The 20,900-nt window shown below is 44.5% G+C and overlaps 2 protein-coding genes across 5 annotated transcripts; both read right to left on the bottom strand.

The window, feature by feature from the left end:
• Positions 1–5,119: 5,119 nt before the first annotated feature.
• On the bottom strand, positions 5,120–10,643 carry LOC124034682 (RING finger protein 223). Of its 4 annotated transcripts, none has more exons than XM_046348154.1 (3): positions 10,329–10,643; positions 10,079–10,249; positions 5,120–6,674 (listed from the first exon to the last, which is right to left on the bottom strand). In XM_046348154.1, exon 3 carries the CDS (start codon positions 6,573–6,575, stop codon positions 5,982–5,984), a length of 594 nt encoding a protein of 197 aa, XP_046204110.1. In that variant the 5' UTR covers positions 6,576–6,674; positions 10,079–10,249; positions 10,329–10,643; the 3' UTR covers positions 5,120–5,981. The 4 variants fall into 4 exon arrangements, with proteins under 4 accessions (XP_046204110.1, XP_046204112.1, XP_046204111.1 ...); XM_046348156.1 differs by having other exon boundaries at positions 10,079–10,124; XM_046348155.1 differs by lacking the exon at positions 10,079–10,249.
• Positions 10,644–13,323: 2,680 nt separating this feature from the next.
• Positions 13,324–20,254, bottom strand: wdr31 (WD repeat domain 31). The gene is made up of 10 exons (XM_046348152.1): positions 19,938–20,254; positions 19,412–19,572; positions 19,084–19,213; positions 18,918–18,992; positions 18,402–18,546; positions 18,096–18,196; positions 17,413–17,480; positions 15,724–15,865; positions 15,280–15,442; positions 13,324–15,171 (listed from the first exon to the last, which is right to left on the bottom strand). The coding sequence occupies exons 2-10, from the start codon at positions 19,459–19,461 to the stop codon at positions 15,014–15,016; spliced, it is 1,032 nt and encodes a 343-aa protein (XP_046204108.1). The 5' UTR covers positions 19,462–19,572; positions 19,938–20,254; the 3' UTR covers positions 13,324–15,013.
• Positions 20,255–20,900: the final 646 nt, after the last annotated feature.

Raw genomic sequence — 20,900 nt, 5'->3', positions numbered from 1 at the left:
TCTAGCCAGGTCTAGCCAGGTCTAGCCAGGTTTAGCCAGGTTTAGCCAGGTCTAGCCAGGTTTAGCCAGGTTTAGCCAGGTCTAGCCAGGTCTAGCCAGGTTTAGCCAGGTCTAGCCAGGTCTAGCCAGGTTTAGCCAGGTCTAGCCAGGTCTAGCCAGGTCTAGCCAGGTTTAGCCAGGTCTAGCCAGGTCTAGCCAGGTCTAGCCAGGTTTAGCCAGGTCTAGCCAGGTCTAGCCAGGTTTAGCCAGGTTTAGCCAGGTCTAGCCAGGTCTAGCCAGGTCTAGCCAGGTTTAGCCAGGTCTAGCCAGGTTTAGCCAGGTCTAGCCAGGTCTAGCCAGGTCTAGCCAGGTCTAGCCAGGTTTAGCCAGGTCTAGCCAGGTCTAGCCAGGTTTAGCCAGGTCTAGCCAGGTCTAGCCAGGTCTAGCCAGGTCTAGCCAGGTTTAGCCAGGTCTAGCCAGGTCTAGCCAGGTCTAGCCAGGTTTAGCCAGGTCTAGCCAGGTCTAGCCAGGGGATACAGAATGCTTTCTCATCAGTCACTTATGTTGACTTAACAACAAAATAAATCATAACCGATCTGTGTTTATCTGGATATCTGCCCTTTATCTTCGTGCGAGATAATTCTCATTACAATTGTATCAGCTAAGACTTTCATTTCAGTGCAACAGCAGAGATAAATAAATGGAACAGAACAGTATTTTCACCGTTGGTGTGTCCCTCCCTGTATGACTGACAGATACGTGTGAGTGGTACTCTGTCTCAGTGCATGTTGGGTGGACGTGTGTGTATGCATCAGCCCCACCTTGGTAACGGAATTGGCATTTAAACACGTTATGTGGGTATCCATGGAGCTGGTAATGGCTAGTTAAAAATGCTAATTGAAAACTGCACCACCTTTCACAAACACGTTATGTGTGTATCCATGGAGCTGGTAATGGCTAGTTATTACTGCTGAATGAAAACTGCACCACCTTTCACAAACACAACAGGTGACACAACAGCAACTCGTGTAGTTTCACATTATACTAATAGTTTAATAAATACATCAAACTGATCACACTGCTGCATGCTCATGTGACCACAGACAGACAGACAGACAGACAGACAGACAGACAGACAGACAGACAGACAGACAGACAGACAGACAGACAGACAGACAGACAGACAGACAGACAGACAGACAGACAGACAGACAGACAGACAGACAGACAGACAGACAGACAGACAGACAGATACAGACAGGCAGACAGATACAGACAGGCAGACAGACAGACAGACAGACAGGCAGACAGATACAGACAGGCAGATAGATACAGACAGGTGGACAGACAGACAGATACAGTCAGGCAGGCAGACAGACAGAATACAGACAGGCAGACAGATACAGACAGGCAGACAGATACAGACAGGCGGACAGACAGATACAGACAGGTGGACAGACAGGCGGACAAACAGACAGACAGGCGGACAGACAGACAGATACAGACAGGCGGACAGACAGATACAGACAGGTGGACGGACAGACAGACGGACAGACAGGCGGACAGACAGACAGATACAGACAGGCGGACAGATACAGACAGACAGGTGGACAGACAGACAGACAGTGTCACTTTCTGTAATTCAATTGTGTAATAAACCCCTCAGTGTGCATGTGATATGTCTCTGTTTTTATGTGGCTTTGATTTGAATCCAATGTAAGCGTTAATATAGCTAACCAACTAAAGCAGGTGCTGACTGCCTGTCCCAGAGAGAGAGAGAGAGAGAGAGAGAGAGAGAGAGAGAGAGAGAGAGAGGTCTGGAGACGGTTTGTCTCCTCATTATCTTCACTTTCAGCAGTTTAGATTTCAATACAGAGCCCCTTTTGTTTATTCAAGCTGTTTTGATGCTCACCATTGTCCCCCTTAGTGTGGCAACACTGAGTCCCGGCACACACACACACACACACACACACACACACACACACACACACACACACACACACACACACACACACACACACACACACACACACACACACACACACACACACACACACACACACACAGTAGGTGTACACACACACACATGTACACACACGCACACACACACACACACAAACTGCGTGGGCGTGCTGATGAGTCTTGTTTGTGATTGGGGTTTAGAAGGCTGGAGGAAGAGAATTATCCGGAGGTTTTGTGAGTGCAGTGACCTCTTTCGGGTACAGTGTTTTTGCCAGAGAAGACAGGACATGGAGCGACACTCAGTACCCATCACCCACTCCAAGAACCACTGTTTCAACGCTCACTGTTTTGCTTTTTTTTGGGGTAATTTGTTGAAACCATACAAAGCCTCTTATTGACGTGCAAAAGAGAAGATCCTCATTGGTACTTTCAAATCTCACTTTGTTTTTGTGCCAAATTCCCAGAATGTCAGAACGTAGGACAGCTGGACCATTCATTGTGGCTCAGCTCACCGCTCAAAGCACACCAAACCCCACCCCCTCAAACCCCACCCCCCTCAAACCCCACCCCATGCACTCACACACAAAGGAAACCCCTAGACCTCCCCCCACCGCATCCTATCAGAAGCTGAAATTACGACACGACAGCTCACGACAACTCACAGACAGGGAATTAAATCCATTTATTTCCTTGGTATTATTACCTAAGGGGAGGTTCAGGATTCCTCACCCTGAAACAACCAGTCTGTGTCAGAATGACCTGGAACCCATGGTTCAGTTATCTTTAATCAATCACGACAAACCACAGCTAACTTTACTCATCAGTAGTTACTTACTCCTAAACTTCCTTTTCGGAGGAAATGTGTAATCTAAAAGTGCATGTGATGACAACGGTTTATAAGACAATATGTCATACACATTTTCTTTTTTTTACTGATCATGTCAAAATAAATCAATGTACAAAAGCAAAGAGAGTATCGTTGGGGCCAGTAATGGTGGCTGGTTCGAATCCCTGAGATAACTAGGTGAAAGATATGTGGATGTGCCCTTGAACAAAGCACTTAACTCTAATTGCTCAATGTAAAGTCACTCTGGATAAGAACGTTTGCTAAATTACTAAAACGTTAATGTAAATGCACCACTGGCAGGAATACTGTGTGCAGGACTCTTTTTCCAATTTGCTCATTGTTAACATGTCTAAAACACAGAGCTCATGGGAACATGATCTTTTATGCAGCGCACCTCTGCTGGCTACATTCTTCATTGGCATTCACCTTGAACTTGAACCCTGGACTCCAATGTATTACTGCAGGTGCCTTGTAAAACATTCTGTCTACGCTACGATGACGAAAGAGAGTAACATGACTGGTCTCTTTCATTTCCAAGGAACCAACGTTATTTTGTGGAAATGTTTCTGGTTGTACAACATGACAGAGGTCACTAGAGAGGAATAAATAATTGTCAATGAAGAATATTAGAGGAGAAACCGTCCGCAGGTCTAATTTTAGACTCTTAGGTTTGTTGGTGCGTAGAGCAAAATGTAATCTGCTATGAATAGAAAAGAGAGCGAGGTCAGCGCTCAGTATCTGCAGTGGATTACAGGAGGAACGTCTAACGGTTAGATGGAATAAAAGGAGGAACGTCTGTCAGATGGAATAGAGGAGGAACATCTGTCAGATGGAATAGAGGAGGAACGTCTGTCAGATGGAATAGAGGAGGAACGTCTGTCAGATGGAATAGAGGAGGAACGTCTGTCAGATGGAATAGAGGAGGAACGTCTGTCAGATGGAATAGAGGAGGAACGTCTAACGGTCAGATGGAATAGAGGAGGAACGTCTAACGGTCAGATGGAATAGAGGAGGAACGTCTAACCGTCAGATGGAATACAGGAGGAACGTCTGTCAGATGGAATAGAGGAACATCTGTCAGATGGAATAGAGGAGGAACGTCTGTCAGATGGAATAGAGGAGGAACGTCTGTCAGATGGAATAGAGGAACATCTGTCAGATGGAATAGAGGAACGTCTGTCAGATGGAATAGAGGAACGTCTGTCAGATGGAATAGAGGAACGTCTGTCAGATGGAATAGAGGAGGAACGTCTAACGGTCAGATGGAATAGAGGAGGAACGTCTAACGGTCAGATGGAATAGAGGAGGAACGTCTAACGGTCAGATGGAATAGAGGAGGAACGTCTAACCATCAGATGGAATAATAATAATAATATAATAATATATGCCATTTAGCAGACGCTTTTATCCAAAGCGACTTACAGTCATGTGTGCATACATTCTACGTATGGGTGGTCCCGGGGATCGAACCCACTACCCTGGCGTATAGAGGAGGAACGTCTAACGGTCAGATGGAATAGAGGAGGAACGTCTAACCATCAGATGGAATAGAGGAGGAACGTCTAACGGTCAGATGGAATACAGGAGGAACATCTGTAAGATGGAATAGAGGAGGAACATCTAACCGCCAGATGGAATACATTTTCCTTTATTTCACAGCACAGACCATGTGGACTTTGCTCTTTTTCTATTCATTGGAGTCTCGAGTTCAGTTTTTTTTATTTTTTACTTGGGTCGATTGATAACTGGATATTCCCATGCGAGGGCCAACTTCCTGTGTTACAAAAACCCCAAATCCACTGCTTTACACTTCCTGCTTTGTCATGCTTCCTCTGACCCCTCCCTCCCCCAGATATTTCTCAATCTCTTAGGTTCCCATTACAAATCTTAATGTCAAGCCGGTGCGGTTTAGGTCATTGTTTTCATTGACCTTACTTTCTCCTTTGGCAGCCAGTGAACTGGTCAGTCAGTAGCCAGATGAGCACAACTTTGAGGCTCTGTACTTTTCCATGACACATGTGACATGCATCCGCTAGAGTGGAACACATCAGTCCACTGTTCAATGCTGTGACTCCATCTGGTGGAGACCACAGAGAAAGACCAATCTGACACTCTGTAATTACTATCCCTTATTAGAAGTGCTACTTCATTGTTATCACAGTGAATATAAATATATTATACAACCAAATCTCCCGGACAACATCCAAGCCAATTTAACATCAACGAAACTTCACAGAATATGTTCTTAACTGACTTGCCTGGTTAAATAAAGTTAAAAATATATTTTTTAAAACATATGTACTCTGATCAACAAACACAATGGGCGCCAAATCAATGTCGACTTTATTCAAGTTTAGGAAATGCAAATAATTTGCCAGAGCAACATTTAACAAATGTATAGCCAAAGTATGTAACATAAAATATGGTTTATTTTCAATATGATAAAAACAAAAGACAATCCTAAAACCTTGATATGTGTGAAAGCGTAAACTGTAGAAAAATGTGACAATTGTGAGCCGACAGTATTTGTTAATGTGCCTGTTTGATTCTATGTCTCTATCAGCTGGATAATATCCATGCAAACAAGATGGCTTTATCCTTAAAAAAAAATATTTAAAAAAAAAGAGACCAAGTAAATATATATATGGGTAATTGGTATAAGCAAACATACTAATTCCACATTTCAATCTTCAACCTCTTGCCACGTTAAACCCCCCCCCCCCCAACCGTGACCTCAAGAGTATCTCCAATCTCCTAGCCCTGACAGTGATACCGCAGTGTCTTACTCAAAAAAAGGTAACTGTATTTTCATAGCCAGACGCTATTGATTTGCATTGAAGTAGGCGGAGTGCGTTTACTGTGGCTGGAAACCTGGAGAGGACAGCAGGGCTATTATATTATGGACATGTATCACATGACCGTCTGTCTATAAACAAACCACAGAGGGAAATGTGGTCCTCTTGTACGACGTGCATCATAGTTGTACACAAATTCAGCATACAGACACACCAACAACTACTAAGAAATAGATACACTTTATAAAAATAAATAAAATGTTTTTTTATTTTTAAAAAGGTACTGAAAACTGCTACAGTACATGTTAGAAGCTGGGTAACAATAACGTCTCTCTCCGAGGTCTATCAGGTGCACTGCAGTGAGTGTCCACTTTCTTAGCTCCAGTCAGATGATATTGTTATAGCTGTTTATAGGCGAGGAGGAAGATGATGACGCAAGTAAGCACCACCATCATCATCACCACTGACACCAGGAGGGAGGCTCTGCATCCTGGTCTACGACACAGTCTCAGCAGTGCCCCGAGCCTTCGCCTCCGCCCCCCCCCTACGTCCCCGCTGTCTCCTTCAGGGCTAGGCAGCCCCACATCCAGAGAGTGACTAATAGAACGCAGCGAGTTCAGAGGGGGGGGTGCGTCGGTGCTCCTCTTCACCTGCAGCTTGCCCTTGTTGCGGTTGAAGCGGATGCTGTAGACTCGCTGCATGGCCGCGGGGAGGTAAGAGAGCACGGCTCGGTCCGTGGTCAGCTTGGGCAGCCCCAGGTCGGGTAGCGGCGTGTGGCCCCGGCACAATGGGCACTGGATGGAGTCTGGCTTGGCTGACTTGACATTCATACGGGCCAGGCACTCCAGGCAGAAGGTGTGATTGCACTGGAGCATCTTGGGAGTGCGGAAGACATTGTTGAACTGGCTGAAGCAGATGGCACATTCCAGGTCTGGGGCGCCCTCGTCAAGGGGGGGCTGGAAACCCAGTTGTGGCTCCTGGTAGGGGTCCATGGCTGGGACCGGTGGGCAACAATGGGAGGTCAGAGGAGACCTCTGGAATCAACAGGAATGTAGGAGGTCAACTGCCATGGACATGAGACCACTGGGAACCTGTGGAGGACACAACATTGAGGTGATGATGCACCTGTAACATGGTACCTCTTACCCAGGGGCGTATTCATTAGTGCACACGTTTTGCAATGAAAAATGTTTTTGCAATAAAAACGATGCATTTGTTATTGGACAAGTTCAGGTTAGTCCCTGCCCTTTTTGGCCAGTTTGGTTCCTAGTGAATACAACCCAGGGAAGTAAGACAACGTCAACATAGAAATGCTATGATAATGAAGGAAACTTCTCCTATTCTATCTGTAGATAGGAGGCTGTGTTACACAAGAGGGCGTAGCCCAGTAACTCCCACTAGGCCCAGTAACTCCCACTAGGCCCAGTAACTCCCACTAGGCCATAAACTCCCACTAGGCCATAAACTCCCACTAGGCCATAAACTCCCACTAGGCCATAAACTCCCACTAGGCCATAAACTCCCACTAGGCCCAGTAACTGGGGGGGGGGGGGCGTTCCATTGACAAGACCGCCGCACATTCAACATATCTGATCTAACAAAGTGTATATTTGTCAAATCAGTCATGATTGATGTATTGTAACAGGCCCACAATGTGGTTTTTAAAGTCAGATATGGATATAACATTTAGAGGTGGTCCCTTTTCAGGTTTAGAAGTAGTGACTGCTAAATGCTAACTCCCGTTCGCGTAGCTAGCAGACAGGAAATCGGTGGTGGAAGTCAAAGTCGCGTTTAACTGCAACTGCAGTTGATTGGTTAAGATGCCATGAACATGTGTTGGGGTTGACCTCCATACAAGCATTATGCCCCGACTTTAACCTCACATAGTGAAACGTGACCCGGGTTTAGACCGTCGTGAGACGAGTTTTACCCTACTGATGATGTGCTGTTGCAGTAGTTTGGGGCACACATTTTGCTACGGGGGCAATGAAGAGATTTGAGAACTTTCCCCACGTGTTTCCATGGCATTTCCATTGTTTTGGTCGAGTTTGATTGACCTCGTTGCTACACCTCCACTAATCCAACACTTCTAGATTGTGGGAAGGAACCGAATGTGCGCAAACGTCAGGAGAAAGGTGATATCTGGACACTCACTCAGAAAAACGTTTGTTTTATTGAGGGAGCCATGTAGAAATGGGGAGCATCATTTCTATTTCAATCTTTATGTTGACAGGGAGTCAAAGCTGAAACCCAAGGTCTCTTTTCCAGATGAGCGCCACAATATACAGGATACACATTAAACTAAACATCCATATTCACATTAAAATACACATTATAGAGGCAACAATTCCTCAAATGTTAAAGTGCTTCATGGAGCAAAGAGTTTTCTAAATTCAAACAAACTAGACGGAACGTGTCGTCTTACTACAAGTCAGGAATTGAGGAAGTATCGCCAAGTAAAGGTTTGTCAAATTCCCTGTGCTACCCTTACCTTCCTAATCAGCCAGCTGGAGGAGCATTAGTTATGGTCTGACTAGGCAGATTTTAGCCAGCTGGAGGAGCATCAGTAATGGTCTGACTAGGCAGATTTTAGCCAGCTGGAGGAGCATCAGTAATGGTCTGACTAGGCAGATTTTTAACAACTAGGTTCATCTGTGTCAAGGAAACCACCCCTCAGAATACTGTGTCAATAGCAGCCCTTGATCATGATTCCCCGTCCCATTAAAATACACATAGGAGTCATTGGACGAAGGCCGCTTCTGTAGGGGGGGGGTTGCTAGGTCTGAACATTAACACACATCGCTTGCAGTGCGGTTTTAGAAGCATAAGGACATCATATTTCATATCGGTGAGAAATCATTTCCCCAAAAAAGGTTGAATTGATACACACCTTTATAGGATTAGGGTTCCCACATGGCCATATCTCCATGTTACAGCGCTTGTTTATGGAGAACAGAGTGGCCTACCTGTGTTAATTAGCCATCTGTGTCTCCGAACACCTGTTTATGGAGAACAGAGTGGCCTACCTGTGCATGTTTATGGAGAACAGAGTGGCCTACCTGTCTAATTAGCCATCTGTGTCTCCGAACACCTGTTTATGGAGAACAGAGTGGCCTACCTGTGCTAATTAGCCATCTGTGTCTCCGAACACCTGTTTATGGAGAACAGAGTGGCCTACCTGTGCTAATTAGCCATCTGTGTCTCCGAACACCTGTTTATGGAGAACAGAGTGGCCTACCTGTGCTAATTAGCCATCTGTGTCTCCGAACACCTGTTTATGGAGAACAGAGTGGCCTACCTGTGCTAGTCTGTGCCTGTTTATGGAGAACAGAGTGGCTACCTGTGCTAATTAGCCATCTGTGTCTCCGAACACCTGTTTATGGAACACCTGTTTTAGCCATCTGTGAGAAGAACAGAGTGGCCTACCTGTGCTAATTAGCTATCTGTGTCTCCGAACACCTGTTTATGGAGAACAGAGTGGCCTACCTGTGCTAATTAGCTATCTGTGTCTCCGAACACCAGAGTGGCCTACCTGTGCTAATTAGCTCTGTGTCTCCGAACACCTGTTTATGGAGAACAGAGTGGCCTACCTGTGCTAATTAGCTATCTGTGTCTCCGAACACCTGTTTATGGAGAACAGAGTGGCCTACCTGTGCTAATTAGCCATCTGTGTCTCCGAACACCTGTTTATGGAGAACAGAGTGGCCTACCTGTGTCTCCGAACACCTGTGTGTAAACGGAAGACACAAGTAAAGTGTGTATTTTGCATTTGTGAAATAATTTTGATGAAAGTAGGACTTTGTTTCGAGACCTGTGCCGCAATTTAGAATCGATTCACGTTTAGATGGGAGTACTTGGGGCTGTTTTGGGTTCCAGAGCCAATTCACCCTTTTAAACAGAACATGTAAGGTCCTTGGACTATAAGGACTGACATTAGGTTCCATTAGTCTGATACTGAGCTGTGTCAATAGGTGTTGTAATATGGCTCACCAATCTAACTGCAGACCTTACTGTGCTTCTACACCTGCATTGCTTGCTGTTTGTGGGTTTTAGGCTGGGTTTCTGTACAGCACTTTGAGATATCAGCTGATGTACGAAGGGCTATATAAATACATTATTTGATTTACTGCAATCTCCTTGATTCTTAAAATGCATGGAAGGGAAACAGCTTTAGGTGGTTTCATGTAAAGGATGCCCCACTCTCACATTTATGGGTCAAATTAAGTAGTCATAGCAACACATTTATTGTATGCAAAAGAGAAGGACAACTTTAGTTCCGCCATCTACCACTACACTAAATCTAGGCTACTAGCTGACATTCAGTATGAACTAGTCTATCAACTTTAGAGAAATACATACAGAAAGGACTGATCTCATGTGTAGGCTACATCACCTGAGTGAGAAACACATTCAAGTTCATATTTCTTACAGATCAGGCAAGGCAATACACCAATATGAAGTTTCCATAAACTCCCAAGAAAAAAAACCTACTTACTGGTAAAATAGGTGAATGTGGATAACTTGCCAGAATGTAATCCGACCTACAAGAGGAAATATTAAGGCTACATCCTTATGACAGCTGTAAGGAGGAGTGACGTCCGACGGGCCTTTTGCCCTGAAAGCAGCAGAGGTGCCCAGAAGAAATACAAGCCTGCCGTTTTCACTTCTGAAAGATAACCCAGAGTCCAACTTTTAAAAAAATGGTTATGAACTATGGAATGAAAAACTACAGTTGAAGTAGTTACCATGTCGCTCATACAGTCGTGGTTAAAGCGTGATCTTGCCGGTGAAAGGCGAGCGCAGGCAGATCCCCTGGAGCCAGGTCATAGAGCGCGCTCCTCCAAACAAACTCTTGATCTTTAGGTTGTGATACTACTTTGCTTCAACTCAGCTCCTTTGCTCTCGGCTTTGGGTAAGTCAGTATTTGAATACTGTTACAATATGAGGAAACATGTTCGGGGTAGCTAGTCAAATGAGCGACTCGGAAATATTAGGCCTATCTGTGTAAACATACTTGGCTCGGTGAGCGCGAGCGGGCGTCCGTGGGTAGTCATTTGGAAATGCACATACCTAATATAGGCGTCGTTGCACCTGTCGCCACTTTATGTAGATTAGCGAGTCGACCTCAAAACTTCACATAATACAGACTACTCATTATTGTCTTGGAAATAAAATGAAAACGTGTCTTGTCTGTCATGGTTTATACAAATGCTGTAGGTAGATAGGCCCTATGGTATGAAGTCACTTGGCAGCACAGGATTTTATATAGAAAATTGGATTTCCCAAAAACCTTGCTTGGCGAAGACATTTGATGATGATAATTATTGTGAAATGTGAGTAGTAGACTTATTTAAAAAAATTAGAAACGTTTTAGGTGGCTGTTCATGTTTTTGAATATTTTTTATTGGTGACAGATGAGAACAGGAGAAATGTAAGGAGTATTTTTTATTTTATTTAACTAGGCATGTCAGTTAAGAACAAATTCTTATTTTCAATGACGGCCTAGGAACAGTGGGTTAACTGCCTGTTCATGGGCAGAACAACAGATTTGTACCATGTCAGCTCAGGGATTTGAACTTGCAACCTTTTGGTTACTAGTCCAAAGCTCTAACCACTAGGTTACCCTGCCGTAAGGAGTAGGATTGGGGGAGGGCATTCTAATCTTAGATCTAGAGTACATAGGGTAAAATTCAACCTGGAACCTGAAGGACTCAGAGATTGAAGCATTGTCATTCCACTGGTGAGATTAGTGAATGTGTTGGCATTGGAAAAACACAAGACTAACATACAGTAACAATCCGATTTATTAGATCAAACATAAAGACCAACACAGACAGAGCTAACACAACAGGACCCACACACCCCTTCTCTTATTCTAGTCAAATATTGCTTGCATTACAAATTACACCCTATTCCCTGTTTAGCGCAACAACTTTTAAACAGGGCCCATAGGGCTCTGGTCCAAAGTAGTGCACTATATATAGGCTATAGGATCCCATTTGTGACGCAAGCCATAGGAAACAATGGGACGGTTAGATTTCAACCAAGAGCATCATTGATTATTACACAGAACAGTGGCATCTCATGCTTGTGGCTCCTCACTATGCCACTCATGGTTGACACTGATGCAATGTTTGTATGCATACTGAACAAAAATATAAATTAGATTAGATTTTTACTGAGTTACAGTTCATATAAGGAGGAAACCAGTAAATTTAAATAAATTCCTTTAGGCTCTAATCTATGGATTTCATGACACGGGGTGGGGGTGCAGCCCTTAGGTGGGCCTGGGAGGGCATAGGCCCACCCACTGGGGAGCCAGGCCCACCCACTGGGGAGCCAGGACCACCCACTGGGGAGCCAGGACCAGCTGATCAGAATGAGTCCCCCCCCCCCCCCACAAAAGGGCTTTATTACAGATAGAAATGATCCCGCAGGTGATGAAGCTGGGTGTGGAGGTCCCCGCAGGTGATGAAGCTGGGTGTGGAGGTCCCCGCAGGTGATGAAGATGGGTGTGGAGGTCCCTGCAGGTGATGAAGCTGGGTGTGGAGGTTGTAGTTACACGTGGTCTGCCGTTGTGAGGCCGGTTAGACGTACTTCCAAATTCTCTAAAACGACGTTGGAGGCGGCTTATGGTAGAGAAATTGACATTCAATTCTTTGGCAACAGCTCTGGTGGACCTTCCTGCAGTCAGAATGCCAATTGCACACTCCCTCAAACCTTGATATCTGTAGCATTGTGTTACAAAACTGCACATTTTAGAGTGGCCTTTTATTGTCCCCAGCACAATGTGCTGCTGTGTTATAATCGTGCGGTTTAAATCAGCTTCTTGATATGACACACCTGTCAGGTGGATGGATTATCTTGACAAAAGGATCAAATATTCACTAACAGGAACGTAAAAACAAATTTGTTCACAACATCTTTGAGAAATAAGCATTTTGTTCATTTGGAACCATTTCTGGGATCTTTTTATTTCAGCTCATGAAAACATGGGACCACCACTTTACATGTTACTATTTATATTTTTTCATTCAGTGTATGTTTGTATGACACCAACAGGCTCCTGAACAGCTGCTATCCCTAAGCCGTAAGACTGCTAAATAGCTAACAAAATGGCTACATTGTCTTCTGAGTTGACCTGTGTATTTTTATTTTTTCGCACAAGACTCTATGCACAGCCACTGGACTCTACAGTCACGTACACACACACACAACACACACACACACACACACACACACACACATACACTATTTACGCTGCTGCTACACTGTTTATCATATATCCCGATGCCTAGTCACCTTACCCCTATACATATCTACCTCTCACTCCAGTATCCCTGCATATTGTTAATATGGTATTGGAACTGACCCTGTATATACAGGCCCACTGTGGCTTCTTACTTTGTTCTCGTTATTTTCTATTTTTGTTCTACCTTGTGTTCTTTTTTTTGTGTGCTACAATTGGAGCTTGAAAGAAAAGGCATTTCACTGTACTTGTGCACATGACATTAAAACTTGAAACTGTATGGGATGTGTTCCCATCAGAATGTGTTAGCCATGTGACTGGCGAGTTAACTCCTGCAGCTAAAGCCCTTTTGTGATGTGTTGGTATAGTGTCTCTCCGTGCCTATCCAATTCCTCAGAGGTAACTATCTACAGCAGGGATTCCCAAACTGTTTTGACCCGCGATCCCACTTGGATATGAAAAATGTTTTCGCGACCCCAATATTTTGAAAAAAAAAAAAAAAAAAAAAAGGTGATGTAATCAACAGCCATGGTTAACTTTTTAAATATGGGCCTATGACAGTCTATTACAAATCAGTCTGACAGTACTTTTGACAGTATTTCAATCTGAAGGACATATGTTTTGAAATGCATTGGGAAGTTCAGAAGATCATTAGACAATCATTTTATACTGTATGTTTTTCTGTGAAGAAAGTTACATCGTCATTGATGTTATTCCCCCCCCCCCAGTCTGATTTAGTGCTTGGTCTTGTCCACGCTGTGTCCACGCTTCCTGTTCTAATGAGTTCTGCTTGTCCTTCCTGTTCTAATGAGTTCTGCTTGTCCATTCTGTTCTAATGAGTTCTGCTTGTCCATTCTGTTCTAATGCGTTCTGCTTGTCCATTCTGTTCTAATGAGTTCTGCTTGTCCATTCTGTTCTAATGAGTTCTGCTTGTCCATTCTGTTCTAATGAGTTCTGCTTGTCCTTCCTGTTCTAATGAGTTCTGCTTGTCCTTCCTGTTCTAATGAGTTCTGCTTGTCCTTCCTGTTCTAATGAGTTCTGCTTGTCCTTCCTGTTCTAATGAGTTCTGCTTGTCCTTCCTGTTCTAATGAGTTCTGCTTGTCCTTCCTGTTCTAATGAGTTCTGCTTGTCCTTCCTGTTCTAATGAGTTCTGCTTGTCCACGCTGTTCTAATGAGTTCTGCTTGTCAGACTTGTCCATTCTGTTCTAATGAGTTCTGCTTGTCCACGCTGTTCTAAAGGAGTCCTGCTTGTGGGCATTGCAGAAGGGAAGTTCCAATTTTTGCCAGCGTAATAACGGAGTATGTCACAGAAGTCGAGTATCACAAGCTGGGTCGACATTAGCACTGCCTGGTTGCGCTGTAGCTCAGTTGGTAGAGTATGGCGCTTGCCACACCAGGATAGTGAGTTCGATTCCCGGCACCACTCATACGTTAAAAAAATATATATATATATATATATGCACGCATGACTAAGTCGTCACTTTGGATAAAAGCGGCTGATAAAATGTGGTAAGTTATTATATTATTAAAAATGGGGTCGTGAAGCCATTTCAAATAAACTGTCGTAAGAACGTAAGTGTCACTCTCCTCCTGTCAAGTTTCACCCTAGTCCGGTCTGAAGTAGACACTTTAGAGTTTAGACACGACTGGGGTGTATTCATTGGTGCACACCGAAGCAAAATGCATTTTTGCAACTGAATATTTTGCAATGAACATTTGCTCTTATTGGACAAGTTCAGGATTAGTCCCTCCACGTTTCGGGCCCGTTTGGTTCCTAGTGAATACACCCCTGCTCTCAACGATTCATGATTTATCTGCCCGCTCTGTTTTATAGTGGTTACAGCTTTTCCTAAACGATCTGATTAACGATTCCACAATTGTCTACTTCATTTGGCTAATTGTACGTGCTAAAGCTATCACTATCCACTTAGTCTCCAAACATCCAAAACATTTCTGTTGTCCCGAAGCAGTTGGGCCTCGCCTGATGCTCCGAGTACAATGTCTAGGGCTCGCCCTGATTTAGAATGACTCGCAGGGGTCTTCTCCCGTCAGTTGACCCAGGGATGGTGTCTCCTGATCGGGTCCATCTGACTTAAAGGGCCCCGCTGGCTTGGAGGTCTGTGTGGCCCACAGTGTAATGGGTTTTCGGGTTACCGTGCCGGCACCGGTCCTGTGCCCTCATCAGAAGCGCGCCACCTCCTTTAGGTCCAGCCCATCCTTGTGATGGTGGAGTATGTGGAGCCCTGTGTTAAAGCTGGCACACAGCAGACTGCTGGAGTCACTTGGGGCCAAAGACACCAAAGGACCTGATCCATCCAGGGTCAGAGTGGTCAGACAGGCTTCAGAGAGAGAAAGAGTGACAAGGAAAATAGGAAAGAACCATGATGAGTAGAGGCCATTTAGCTCACTAGGGTAGGGCATCGTAGGGTGGTGTAGGGCAGTGTTACCTGCAGTGTTTTGATCCCAGATTTTGACTGAGCAGTCATGAGAGGAGGACGCTACGAGCGCAGGGCCCCCGGGGCTAGAGGGCAGGAACACACAGCAAGCGGTGGTCTCGCGATGGCCCCGGTACTCCACCACCTTACAGCCAGGCTGCCTGAGGTCCCAAAGCTACAAACACACACAGAAAACACATGAGTGGGTGTGGGATTCACACAATAACAATACTCCGTAGGGACAGGCTTCATTTAAATTCTCTACAGGAGTGTGAACTTGTACACTTCCCCCTCGTCAATTTAAAAGAGGTGGACAGGTGTGAACAACAAGGTGAACACTTCAGTCATTGCTACACCAAACCAATACCTTTCACTGTGGGGGGGGGGCACAAGTGCACAGTTCTGGAAGAGGGTAGAGAATTGGAAACCCAGACAGGGTTGAAGGGGGGAACTCACCGTAGCCTCACAGCCTTGGCCTCCGAAGCCATTGCTGCTGGACAAGAGGTGGTTGCCGTTGGCGCTGATATCACAGTGTGTCTGGATGTATTGCTTGGCTGGGAACGTGTTAGTGACCTGCCAGGTGCGACTGTCCCACACCCTGCACAATTCAAAATGCATGTATCAACCTGGAGCACTGCATTCAGATGCGGGTGGGAGGAGCTATAGGAGGACGGGCTCATTGTAATGGCTGGAATGGATTCAATGGAACGGTATCGGACACATCAAACATATGGAACATTCATTCCATTCCAGCCTATGCAATGAGCCCGTCCTCATAGCTCCTCCCACTCAAATCAAATCAAATTTTATTTGTCACATACACATGGTTAGCAGATGTTAATGCGAGTGTAGCGAAATGCTTGTGCTTCTAGTTCCGACAATGCAGTGATAACCAACAAGTAATCTAACTAACAATTCCAAAACTACTGTCTTATACACAGTGTAAGGGGATAAGGAACATGTACATAAGGATATATGAATGAGTGATGGTACAGAGCAGCATACAGTAGATGGTATCGAGTACAGTATATACATATGAGATGAGTGTGTAGACAAAGTAAACAAAGTGGCATAGTTAAAGTGGCTAGTGATACATGTGTTACATAAGGATGCAGTCGATGATGTAGAGTACAGTATATACATATGCATATGAGATGAATGTAGGGTAAGTAACATTATATAAGGTAGCATTGTTTAAAGTGGCTAGTGATATATTTACATCATTTCCCATCAATTCCCATTATTAAAATGGCTGGAGTTGGGTCAGTGTCAATGACAGTGTGTTGGCAGCAGCCACTCAATGTTAGTGGTGGCTGTTTAACAGTCTGATGGCCTTGAGATAGAAGCTGTTTTTCAGTTTCTCGGTCCCAGCTTTGATGCACCTGTACTGACCTCGCCTTCTGGATAGCGGGGTGAACAGGCAGTGGTTCGGGTGGTTGATGTCCTTGATGATCTTTATGGCCTTCCTGTAACAACGGGTGGTGTAGGTGTCCTGGAGGGCAGGTAGTTTGCCCCCGGTGATGCGTTGTGCAGTCCTCACTACCCTCTGGAGAGCCTTACGGTTGAGGGCGGAGCAGTTGCCGTACCAGGCGGTGATACAGCCCGCCAGGATGCTCTCGATTGTGCATCTGTAGAAGTTTGTGAGTGCTTTTGGTGACAAGCCGAATTTCTTCAGCCTCCTGAGGTTGAATAGGCGCTGCTGCGCCTTCTTCACGACGCTGTCAGTGTGAGTGGACCAATTCAGTTTGTCTGTGATGTGTATGCCGAGGAACTTAAAACTAGCTACCCTCTCCACTACTGTTCCATCGATGTGGATAGGGGGGTGTTCCCTCTGCTGTTTCCTGAAGTCCACAATCATCTCCTTAGTTTTGTTGACGTTGAGTGTGAGGTTATTTTCCTGACACCACACTCCGAGGGCCCTCACCTCCTCCCTGTAGGCCACTAGCCTCCTCTGACTGCATTACACACAGTAACACTGTTAGTGATCATACCCTGAGTGACTACCAACAGCATATAGCCTGGGGGACAGTCTGTTACTGCTCTCTTCCAAACTCCTTATGGAATTGGTATTCAAAACATGTTTGGCTTGACAATGAAGTAGGCAAAAGCACGGACAGATTTGGGAACCAGGCTATAACAACTTACCTGATGGTTTTATCCTCTGATGTCTGAACGATGGAGCTGCTCTCAGGTACCCAGCACACATGAGTAACCTGAAAAAGAGTCCGGCTCTATATCATACGGAATAATATTTACAATACTCATGGAATAATATAACGTTTAGTAGTGTGCAAGATTGATCTACATTTTGTATGTTTTTAAATGCCAGGATGTCATACTCATTTCCCCCTTTTTTCATATAGTGTGAATTCCTTAAAAGGGATATTTTACTACAAAATAAATAAATAAATAAATATCGTTTATTAGTCCACTGTTGATATGATCCTAAAAACGTTGCTGGTCAGCAGTGACATTTAAGATAGAGCACTTTCAGTACAAAGTAAGATGGTCCAAACTATGCAAAACGCATCACCGAACTTTGTGATTTCACTTGAACATATTCATGAATTAAATTGCCTTTCCACTATGACGGTGCAACAGACGACACTTCCTCAGTATGGATGAGCTGTAGTATGTTCATCATTTGCACTAGTAGAACTTTTTACCAAACCGTGTTTCTAAATAGTATGCAGTACTGTTAGTGCCTAGTAAATACTTACAGTAAACAGTATGATAATTTGGACACAGGGTACGAGATATCATCCTACCTTTTTATAAACCCTTTTTTTAATAGTACCCTCAAATCAAGGGACAGAAGAGTCACGTACCAGGTTTCTGGAGACTGTGTTCTTATGCACACGCTCGCCAGACTCAATGTCCCAGAGGCACATGGAGTTATCACGGGAACCAGTGCACAGCCTCGACCCATCTAACGAAAATACAAGTATGGTTTACACACACACAGGTATTTATAATGGTGTTTGATAAGGTGTTAATGCAAGTGTTTGAGGGGTGAAGGGGGAAGTTGTCCCTAGACGCTGATCTTGAAGGTTAAGTTAAATGTTAAGATTGGGGGAGGAGGGAAAATCTGATCCTAGATCTGCACCTAGGGGGAAACTTCACCCTGTTTCTACCTGGACTGACGGCCAGCCCGTTGACCACCAGCTCATGGCCACAGAACTCCTGGATGGGCTCGTCCCCCTGGTTGAGATCCCACATCATAACACTCTTGTCTCGAGACGCACTAAAGATCCAAGTGCTTCCAGGAAAACACTCCACCTGGGAGACAGAGAGAGAGGAGGAGACAGAGAGAGAGAGAGAGGAGGAGACAGAGAGAGAGAGGAGGAGACAGAGAGAGAGAGGAGGAGACAGAGAGAGAGAGGAGGAGACAGAGAGAGAGAGGAGGAGACTCGATAATTAGATACAGAATATTTACAAAACACATACAACATCTGTGCAGAGGTAAAATCGTGTGTGTGGGAGATGTATTTTTCTACTCGGTTACTCCCAGTACCCCAATTGATATCTATTCTAAAGACTACAAACACACTAATAAAACAACGGCAGGCAGGCATCCATTCATTCATTCAATAGCCACAGCCACATTGTACCCTCTTCTTCAACTACCTCAGAGTGCACTGGCTGTTTACCTTGGTAACCTCTCTGTTGTGACCTTGGAATGACTGACATAACTTCCCTCCTCTCCAGTCATACACAACCACTGCCTGGGGAAAGATGAAACAGATTAGCAGTCAGTTTCCTGTACTATATTGTCACTCGTAAAACACATGCATAAAACCTAGTCAATTTACTCACCATGTCACCTCCTCCAGACACACAGAGGTCTGAGGTCAGGTTGGTGACACAGTTGACGGCATCACGGTGGGCGGGTTCATACTGTATCACCTGACTAACAGCAGCATCCTCGCCATCACCTTTGGTCGCCCTGCAGAGGCACAATACAATTGCACCTCAAGAATAGCCTTCAATGATCTTAGGCCTATTTGAGGTATGTTATGAGATTGTTACAATCTGAACCAAGCACCGCACAGATTATCTGATCAATAGAACATCCGGAGTTTATCTTTAAACAGGTTTAGGTATGGGGTCACTCAGCCTGTGTTGATGTTGCTGGCGGTCTTACCTGTACAGTTCAGAGCGCGACCTTCGGAACTTGCTCTGAAGTTTCCCCATGTTTGTGTCAGAACAACCTGGCTGTGGAAGCAAGCAGAGCTACCACCCAGGTCCCCAACCCATATGAGCAGATGAGGGTAGTGTTATCCTTCCACTGTCAACCACCTTCTGCTGAAATATCAACCCAACACACAGATTAATACAACGTGCACACACTCTGTCACTTGACACCGTTACAGTAGTCTACCTATTCAACTGTGTGATGATGTAAACACTCCATGAGCTAAATAAATAAATCGGGCGACAGACAGAAGGAAGCTTTATTCAGGAAGGAGGGTGAAATCCTATTATGATTACTGCCACATCGCATTAACCCAACCGACGACACTACTTCCATAGCTGTAGCAGTGTTATTCGGACACACACACCAGGCTAACGGTACTTTCAATGGTAAACAGATACAAAATATATATTTTTTTTACAGTGACTTGTCGAGCTAAAACAGGTGGTGGCAAGCCAGATCTATTTTTGCTTACCTGCCCAGCTGGGGTGCGTAATTGACTATGACTACTAAGCTAGCTAGCTGCTGGCTAGCTAGCTTGCTAACTTAATCTTGTTTTATCTCTCATGCCACGAGATGTGAATGAGCTAGCTAGTACTCGACGACGCATAATTGTGATAAATTAGACAACTTTACTCCCTTCTTCTCACAGATAAACTGTACTCCCGTACCCGGTATTCGTAAACTTTCGCCGTAGATTGCCTCAAAAAAGCTATTTTTTTGCCGCGAACTCATCGCACTATTCACTTCCTAGCGACGCTTTCTCTGTTACCAGGCGAACTGAGGTCACCTGACACAGAGGGAGGAGCCACTTTGACAAATAGCTTTCTAAAAGTCCACTACCTAATAAAAGTCCGCGCTCTCATTTTGTGTGATTTTTGGGCTTTAGACTAGTGGCGTGGCAAGGCCCATGTAAAATGATGTAACCCAATATTGCAAGCTTTTATGTTGCTAAAACTAATTTTCCCTACATAAATAAACAAACATGAGGACATATTAAAGCATTTTGGAAATATAGTAAACACAGATAGAAAAGGAGAAAATATCAACTATATTTTGGATTAATGTAAACTTTAGTTTACAAACGTTCATTTAGTGCTGTATGGTCCTACCTGACAAAAATACATACAGTAACATTTATTTTTTATTTTTTTTATTTTTTATGTTGTAGCTATTGTAATCTAGTCTGAGTACCAGTCATGTTTCAGTCCAATTTCATGATTTTGTAACTGCCTTAGGGGGTGGCTAATGGTGGAGTGGGCCTCTCAAGGACATTTATGGGAGATTCAGAATGGCATTCACATTGGCATTTCCAGTCAATGAGTGTCAGGTTGTGTTTGTTCCTTGTAGTGAACACCTGCTTTGTGCGCTTGTTTACATGGGGTTCCATCCTCTCCATACACCATAACTATCACCATGGCAACTCCAGGGCAGACAG

This window comes from Oncorhynchus gorbuscha, linkage group LG04, assembly GCF_021184085.1.
Source record: "Oncorhynchus gorbuscha isolate QuinsamMale2020 ecotype Even-year linkage group LG04, OgorEven_v1.0, whole genome shotgun sequence".
NCBI lineage: Eukaryota > Metazoa > Chordata > Actinopteri > Salmoniformes > Salmonidae > Oncorhynchus > Oncorhynchus gorbuscha.
The sequence above is the reverse complement of the archived record's forward strand: the minus strand, read 5'-3'. Positions and strand labels throughout refer to the sequence as shown.